The 9,353-nt window shown below is 43.7% G+C and overlaps 1 protein-coding gene across 1 annotated transcript; it reads left to right on the top strand.

Moving 5' to 3' along the window:
* Nucleotides 1-208: 208 nt before the first annotated feature.
* Nucleotides 209-8,403, top strand: LOC104945847 (zinc finger protein 14-like). Its single transcript, XM_010771573.1, has 7 exons — nt 209-354; nt 2,635-2,837; nt 3,212-3,313; nt 3,414-3,509; nt 3,639-3,749; nt 5,124-5,247; nt 5,565-8,403. The coding sequence occupies exons 1-7, from the start codon at nt 327-329 to the stop codon at nt 8,141-8,143; spliced, it is 3,243 nt and encodes a 1,080-aa protein (XP_010769875.1). The 5' UTR covers nt 209-326; the 3' UTR covers nt 8,144-8,403.
* Nucleotides 8,404-9,353: the final 950 nt, after the last annotated feature.

Below are 9,353 nucleotides of genomic sequence, written 5' to 3'. Positions count from 1 at the left end.
ATTCCCATGGCGAAGAGGAAGAAGATGTCTCCTTTGCAGCCAACTCTAAAGTTATTCAAATAATTTCACTTTGTGTTTTTTTTACTGAAATTAACATAATGCATGTCTCAACAGGCCATATGAGTAAACACAGACCCGTAATTAACCGCCGTTACTGAATAAAACCAGGGTTTGTTTTCGTTTACTACGCATGCGCACTCTGCACCACACCGATTATCGAGCCGCCCTTCTTCCCCACCAGCTCGCGCCGCAGGGTCGGGCGGACGTTAACTCACAACAACCCCGAGTTCATTTCTTCCTCTAGTTGAACATTTTTGCGATATAAAATGCAGAGCCTCTATCGCTGTGATAACGGTAAGCCAAGAATAGTTTCAACATGTATTACTCATTTAGAGTTATGGGGTTTTCTTTAGGATTGTGTGCGTCCGATTCTAAACATGGCGTACGCCGCTGTGAGATGGCGGTGGCTTTGTGCTAAGTTACTAGCGATGTGTCCGGTAGATACCATAAGGAACTTCCCGTTAGCTAAGCGAGTTTTAGCTAGCTACTTAGTTAATGCACACTGGCATTTTATCATCAGAGTTATGCTTTAACGAAACGAGTTGAGCATCTTTCTGACATTAGTTAGCTAAAAGCTAGCAGTGTAACCGGCTGACAGATGCTGCCTTTGAGGCTACAACTCAAACTCCATAGCTAAAACTGGCTAGTGGCTAAAAACAAAAATACAAGACAGATAGCTAACGTTTGTCATTCCAGCTAAAGGAACGTCGTGATACATTACCAAAAAAGGACAACTTCCTTACTATTCCAGCAACTTGTGTAGCAAAGTCACGACGAAGCCATATTCATCACTTGATATGGTGATCATGTGTGATGATTGTTAATTACGACACAGTTGCCAGTCCATGAAGGCAACCATGGCCAGGATAAACATTTGTCAGGAATATGACAGTTTTAAGACATTCTTTTTATTGTTGTTTAGACAGAAATGGTACCTGTGTTTTATTTGCTACACTATAATTAATATATGTTATCCTTGGGTCATTTAGGTTCAGCTGGCAATGTTTATTTGAGCTTCTATAGTAATCAGCTGTTTTGTCCTTTTACTATAAGTTTGGCTGAAGCTATCAGTCACTGAACCATGCAGGGTTCCCGCGGGGTCTTAAAAAGTCTTACATTTGATAATCCGAATTGAAGGCCTTAAAAAGGTCTTAAATATGACCAAAACAATAAGAAAGGTCTTAAATATGATGGGATTTGAAAGGTACTTCTATGTTGCGATAGCGTCTTAATGTGTTTTGGGGAAAATGTACGGGCTGCAAAGTAACCAACCAGTACGGTTACTTTCAGTTCCCCCCAACAATTTGTATTGAAATAAATCAACATGGAACCAGTAATCACTGACTTTGTTTCCCCCGACCCCTTATCGGAGAACACCCAGCTAGTAACCTAGCAACCAAGCTTCAGCTAGCGGCAGTCACAATAATCAATTATTAATTATTATTATTATTAAATAGGATTATTCATTGACTTTGAAAACATCCATTTATTGAACTTTAAAACAAATAAATAATTTGAACAGTATTTTTGTAACTGTTGATTACCCTGAACGTATAATTCAACTGAAAAACCAATACAAAAATAAATGATAAATACCAATAAACAAGATCAACAAATATTTTGGAGTGCACTTCCACAAGCTACTAAACATATATAAATATGATGAATAAAAATGAATTAGACTAAAATGAATTAGATCAAATATGTTGTAGTGCACTGTCACAACCTAGCAAAGCAAAATAATCGTTTTTTTCGATTATGTTGTTTTCGTAATTGTGGCAGGCCAAAATCGTAATTGCGATTAAAATACGATGAATTGCTCAGCCCTCTACACACACACACACACACACACACACACACACACACACACACACACACACACACACACACACACAGAGAGAAACACATACACACTTTTTTTCTAACACAGTTCTTATGTTCAGTCATTGCTCATTGCTCTTATGTTGCAAGTAATTATGGGACGTATTTCTTCTTTCATAGCAATTTTCCTTCATACTTTCTTGCCGTGAAATAGGTCTGCAATTCTATTCAAAGTGGTCTTAAAAAGTCTTAAATTTGAGTTGGCGAAACCTGCAGGATCCCTGCCATGGTATGTTTAATGAATATTAAAGACAAGACGATGTCAACAAATTGCGAAAAATACATACATTTCCGAAGTCGATGGTTTAAATTGTATTATCATAAACAATTAAGAAAAACAGCTTTTAATACACATTTTGTGTTTTTAATTTGAACTTATACTGACATAAATAATAGTTTTTTGTTTTACCATTTGATGATTTACATTTTGAATGATCTTCATATAATTGTATTATGAAAACTTTAGGTATTCAGTGTTTCCTAAGTGTGTTATTTATAACAGTCATGTATTTATACTGTATTCCTATTGGTGTGTAATTCATTCATTTACATTACAAATATAACTCATGTAAAAGCCTGTCTGTACAAATAGTAATTGTATTGTATTGAATTTATATTTGATTTAAAGAAAAAGCTTAACTTCAGATATGTATTATTTAAATTCAGATCCTTACATTGGAAAATATTTTCCAGATTCCCCTCTCCTGCTGCCGTCGCTCCGCCTCTTCATCCCCCCGCTGCGCCTGGTGTCTGCGGCCATGTGGCAGGTGGTGCAGAGGGGCAGTGTGCATGACTATGGGATGGTGGAGGAGTTCATCAGCACAGTCTCAGAAATTGTTCCTGATCTTTTGAACGCTGATCAGAAAGCTCAACTCCTCCTTGGACTCCGAGCCCGGGTAAGACTGAAGGATATTTTCACTCATTTATTGAACTCTTTAAGGAAAAATCAAGTTTGCTCCTTCTTTGCAGATGTTTATGTGTAAAAACCTATTCTAGCAGTCTCCCTAAGCTCAGTTGGTTATGACCTCATAATTCACTGCATATAAACAATAAAAAGCTAAATGATTGCCTCGCAGAGTGTCAAGGTGCATCTGATGAAGGGTTTTAATATCTCTTCTGATGCAAAATATCACCTGCAAGGCAATGTAGGTCTCATCGGTTAGAGATATTAAAGATTTAAATGTTCCAGTGCAGAGTCCTTTGAGTGAATGATATTTCCAGGTGCGGTGCTGTCAGATGTGTTCACCCTGAGGTGGACATTGTGTTGCAGGTGGTTCTGGAGTTGTGTCGTGCGGAGCAGATACAAGACACAGAAACCATCGAGATGCACCTGGAGCGGATCAAGACCCTCGTTTCCACTTGGGCGGCTCAGGTTAGCTTCATTAAATGTGATCTGTAGGTCATAGTGTTGTTTTCATCAAATGATCATGTTTCTTCTTCTTAATTTATATTTTTGCGTTGTTTTGCTCCAGCCATGTTTTGCAGAGGTCGAGTTTCCAGAATCCAACTTTGCTGATCAAATTGAGTTGCTGTTGAAAGACCCCGAAGAGAAGGAGAAGTTTTTCCAGGTTTGAATTTATGTTGTATTCAACTTTTTCCTTATAGGATGGATTCCTGTATTTACTGAAGCAATCTGAAATTCTACAGAATATATAATAGAGGTTGAAGGTTCACTAAACTGTGATTATTTCTTCCAGGAGGTTTTTCCTACAGACTTTGGGCCTGACTATGACAGTGCTCTTCAGGTGCTAATGCTGGACTTCCTCTCCAGACTGGAGAAGCTTCTACCTGTACCTGACATTCAACAGGTAACGAAACATAAATCAGCTTAGGATACATAGAATAAAAAAGAGATGCTCTTTACAGACCCAAGACAATAGGTTTTTTCATTTTGTTTCAAATTAACCAGCATAAATGTTCTTTACATCGTGAGCAAATTACAAATAGGGAACGCTAGCTCAGTTAAAGATCCCATGTCATGCTTTTCCGGTTATTACCCGTCCCCTTGTGTGTTGAGTAGCTTTTTATGCATGTAAACGGTCTACAAAGTCACAAACCCTCAAAGTACACCCTGTAGCGAGTAAAAGTCTAACTCAGAAAAGACCTGTCTATGCTGCCCCAGAACGCCTCGTTGGACATTTCTCTTTTTCCATTATTTTCTTCCTGGTCTAAGTGACGTAACAACGACCAAATGGACCCATCCGTGGAGCTCCTCACACACCAGGATCCCTTGGCGTCACTATCAAACGCAGTGGGGGGGACCTTTAGCGTTGATTTTCAACTATCAGGGCGTCCCATTGACTTGCATAGAGCTCCCTGAACGTTGGTAATAGACGAGTTGGGGTCGCGGAGAAACACTCACTCAGCCTTATCTTATCTCAGGCTGTGAGTGTATGTGTGTACTCAGGCTGAGTTCCGCGGTGTCTCACTGTCTCGACCCCACGCAGCAACCAGGAAACGACACCAGTAATCCAGCTCAGACTGTCTGCTCCTCGAGCCTCAAAGGGTGGAGCAGCGAGCCTCGCAACGTCCCGCCAACACGGCACCCAGACCCCACGCAGCATTCTCATCTGTTTGTCATTACTGGTATCATTTTCTGGTTGCTAACAAACGCCATTGTAACACATAAACACTGATGTTCCGCTGTAACGGTGGTGGACTCATCAGAACAGAGTGGGCGAGCTGACCAATCAGAGCACAGTGGGCTCATAGGGAGGGGGGGAGCTCCAACTAGGCGTTTAGGACAGAGAGTGAATACACATACTATACAGAGATAATGTATGAGAAACCAATGTGAGTTTGGAACATTGAACAATGTAAATCTATTCTAATAGACCTCAACAATGGAATTATGACCAGTAGAAATGGCCATGTCATGGGACCTTTAAGGTGCATTGAATCTCACTGACTTTTTTTCTTCCTGTTTACATTTATCTATTTATTAGAACTTTTTCACTATCAGTATTTCTTGACATTAATAAACCTCAGCATAACCCATCAACCTGGTCCTTCTATTCCTGTAACCCTTATACTCACATATGCAGTTGTTTGTTCTTAACATGTTCAGTACAACTGGCATGCAAATGAATCAACTTCTGAGTAGCCACACTTAAAAACACACAAGTTATACATAAATGAAAATGTGTACTCTTTCTTACTGTAATCTCGTACCTCCTCTCCAGACTGCCTCCATGCTCAGTGCGGTCCCCTCTGCTCTGGAGGAGTGTGTGCACTCTGTTCCCGACCCTCAGCACCTGAGGACCGTCCTCCAGTACCACACCACGCTGGGACATTACGATTTATGTGGTGAGTCACCTCTGACCATAGCACATCCTTTCTCCGATATAATAAGTTATTATAATATCTTTATTGAATCAGGTATCTCCTGTATTCAGAAAACATGCTTTATTTCAATATAAGAAAGCCATTTCATCTTCAGTTTCGGTCCAGGTTATTTCTCATTAAAAGGGAGCATGCTAGCTTGCACAATTCTCAGATATTTAGAAGATTGAAACATTTAATTTCGGTACCACTAAGTGTAATGAATTACCATATTTGTTCTCATCTAATTTTCTTTAGTTTATACCTGCTTACCATAAAACTGATTCTTATTCCCCCCGCAGATGAAAGTCAGAGCATTCCCTCTTCCTTTGGGAACTGCATCCTGTCCTCGCTGTCCCTCCCTCAGCTGGAGAAGGTTGTGATTGACGCAGACCAAATCCACCTACAGCCCCAGTCAGAGCAGATGCAGGGCTGCGTGACGGTGCAGGTGGAAGGGGAAACTGTGACTTTGTTGGACTACATACAGATAGAGCAGGCTCAGCCTCTGGTTGAGCCTGACGAGGAAGAAGAACGTGAAATGAACGAAGAGGAAACGGATGAGGATGTGAGTGACGCTCTAAAGCCAGCAGCTTTTCGACCGCTGAAACAAAGCAAAAGGCTCCAGGTTAAGAGGAAAGCTAAAAAAGAAAGCGACTCTGAGGCGGCTAAGAGGCAAAGGAAAAAGTTCCCTAACAATAAAACGTGTCCCGTGTGCAATAAGATCTTCCTGCGGGCGGCAGCCATGAGACGACACCAGGAAACTCACTCTGCTAACCGGGAGTTTAAGTACAAGTGCTCCAACTGTGACAAACGCTTCAGGGACCATTACGACATGAACCGGCACAACATGCGCGTTCACGAGAAGGACGAGAACGGAACCAGCCCTAAAGAGGAAGAGGAAGCAGATCCCAGCACTTCTGAGCTGTCGGAAAACAAAAACTGCGCTCTGTGCGGGAAGTATTTTGGCCGCCAAGTAGACATGGAGCGGCACATGAGGTCCCACTCAGAGGACCGGCCGTTCAACTGCTGTTTCTGCGAGAAGAAATTCAAGAATCCTTACGTTTTAAAGAGACACAAGCAGGAGATCTGTAAGAGCCGAGAGGTGAAAAGGCCAAAGAAGAAGGAGATCCAGCGCCCGACTACACAGCCACCGACGGAGGGCTCGACGGAGGGCAAAGTGTGTCCTATCTGCAACAGGATATTACCGTGCACTGCAGACATCGCAAAGCATTTACGGTCTCACACGGAAGAGCGTCCTTTTATCTGCATTACATGCGAAAAGGGCTTCAAGTACAAGGACACGTTGAAGAAGCATCAGATCATCCACGGTCACGAGGGGATCAGGGAGGAACAGTGCAAGACGGTGGAACAGATTTTAGCCGAGGCTGATTTATGTAACCTTGATAAGAAAAGTCTGGACGTACCTGCAGAAGGTTCTGAGGAATCGGCTTCAGCATCCGTGCAGAAAGTGAAGAAAAAAGGCCCTAAAGTTTGCCCCGTCTGCTCTCGGGGCTTCGACAGTGTTAAGACTCTGAACAGGCACATACAGTGTCACACAGAGGACCGTCCGTATCATTGCATCCACTGCAAGAAGCGCTTCAAACACATGCATGGGCTAAAGAGACACCAGATTTACGCCATTTGTCACAAGAAAATCACCCGATTCTCGTGGAAGAAAGAGCTGAGAGCAGGGCCCAGCCAGAGCGAAGTAGCCGACGCTGAGCAACAACAGGGCACTCCTCTGAAAATACCCGTGTGGTGCTCAAACTGCGGCAAACACTTCGAATACCCGTCCGCTTTGAAGGAGCACCAAGAGAACGTTTGCAAATTAGAAATGAGCGATATCATGAGATGTGACGACTGCGGGAAGGAGTTCAAGAGCATGACGATGCTCAAAGTGCACCAGAGGATCCACGACGCGCTCTACTGCAAGGAGTGCGGGAAGATCCTCGCCAACGAGCCGGCCTTCGAGAGGCACAAGCTCATGCACCGGCCCATGCAGTGCACCATGTGCGAGAAGAGCTTCACCCTGCTCCGGCGCCTGAGGGAACACTACGAGAAGCAGCACGAGTTCACCGGCCCGTTCCCGTGCCCTCAGTGCGACAAAACCTTCATCCAGCTCTCTTACCTCGCCATCCACCAGAGGATCCACAAGGGGGAGTTCCCGTACATCTGCAGCATGTGCCCCGAGAAGTTCAGGTCCTCCAACTGCCTGACGGTGCACCTGAGGAAACACACCGGGGAGAAGCCCTTCCTGTGCTGGCAGTGTGGGAAGTGTTACCGCTCGGCCTCGGAGCTCACGGTGCACATGGGCACTCACTCCGAGGAGAGGCCCTGGAGCTGCACACAGTGTGATTTGGCGTACCGCACCAAGCTGCAGCTGACCAACCACGTGGAGCAGGTGCACATCGGGGTCCGGTACCCCTGCAACAGCTGCGGGAAGCAGTTCATGAAGGAGACGTCCCTGAAGAGGCACGAGCTCATCCACACAGGGGAGAGGCCGCACCAGTGCACCGTGTGCGGGAAGACCTTCCTCACCGCCAACGAGCTCCGCCTCCACAACCGCTACCACACCGGGGAGCGGCCCTACAAGTGCGAGGTGTGCGGGAAAGCCTTCATTCAGTCGGGGTATCTCAAGTCGCACATGCGCATCCACACAGGAGAGAAGCCATTTAAATGTGACGTGTGTGATAAAGGTTTCCGGTTGTCCTATCACATGAAGAAACACAGGCGGACGCACGCCGGTAAGCTAAAGAGCTACGTGTGTGAGGAGTGTGGGTTAGCCTTCCTCCATAAGAAGGCCCTCTGGGAACACTCGCTCAGCCACGAGGTGAAAGTCGAACCGTCATTCACTGAGGAAGTGAGAATAGAATTTCAATAGACATCCCTGTGTTTTAGTTCTATATATTATATGAGGATAAATTATGAGCTGGAATCATCATCACCAAATCACTTCATTCTTAATTTGCTCTCCGTTATTTGATCTTGACCAATTTGTTAGTTGGTTCTCTTTTCCTTGTTAACTACACAGTCACATGCTCTGTAAACCACATTGAAGATCTATGAGGAATGTATATATTCAAAGCCAATTCATATTTTCTGCTTCAATGGCATTTTCAAATAAAGTTTATCTTAAATGTATTCTTGCTTCCTTCACGTTAATGTAAAAGTATTGGTGTCAATAAATCAGTTCAATGAAAGAAATGCGGCATTTAACGAATAAGAAATACGGGGTTTATTAGCAGTTAGTTCCTCATTATTCTTTATGGTAACTCATCAAAATGCTGTTCACCTTATAGTAAAGTGTTAGCAAAGTTAAAATAGGGAAACATATTTTTGAGTGGTAGACTTCAAAGTGTTTTTGTTTCAGATTTCGAGATTTGATTGTGACCTTTTTTAGAAGTTTAAAGCTGTTTTTACCACAGGACATTTTGGCAGTGGTGTTGTTGAACCAGAAGATGGCAGCACAGCAGTGATAATGAGTAGCCAGCACAGCAGCTGTCAGAATCCCCCCCACTCCTCCCCCTGCCACAGCTTGTATTGGAGGCCCTTTCTTCCTTTCACATCCATCACACAGTGTTTATCCTTCATTAGCATCCATATCTCCAGTACAGCCTCCATAAAGACGTCTGTTTACACAGTCGTTTGCAGGGGGAAGCTTGTTTTATTTAGTCAGCGTGTTACTTTGTGCAACATAAATTTCCCAAAGATGGTTTACAGAGGCTCAGAGTCTGCAAATCAATAGTTATATTCTGCTCTTCCTCACAGTGTGTGTCACCTGAGTGTTTGCTCAGCCTGAGTGACGGATTCAACCGCAGCAGCATCCCTGCCCAATCCCAGAGAAACTGCTCCCATCTCTCCAAAAAAAATCAAAGGCTGACTGAGTCAGAGCTTCTGCAGAGTGTTGGGAGCACATCACTCTTTAACCCGAAGCATATTGATTTATATGGGGCTGTAATTGCTTCAGTGTGTCCTGGATTATTCCCCCTGTAATTGAGGCCTGGCAGAGGTCTGTTCCCTAGACATAGCCTCGTCCTTCCAGGTGGGGGGGCAGAGGAGGAGCACCACGACCCCCCCCCCCCCAAAAAAAA

This window comes from Notothenia coriiceps, unplaced genomic scaffold (assembly GCF_000735185.1).
Source record: "Notothenia coriiceps isolate Sejong01 unplaced genomic scaffold, NC01 NC01_scaffold00000339, whole genome shotgun sequence".
NCBI classification, from domain to species: Eukaryota; Metazoa; Chordata; class Actinopteri; order Perciformes; family Nototheniidae; genus Notothenia; species Notothenia coriiceps.
This window is presented reverse-complemented; position numbering and strand designations above follow the sequence as displayed.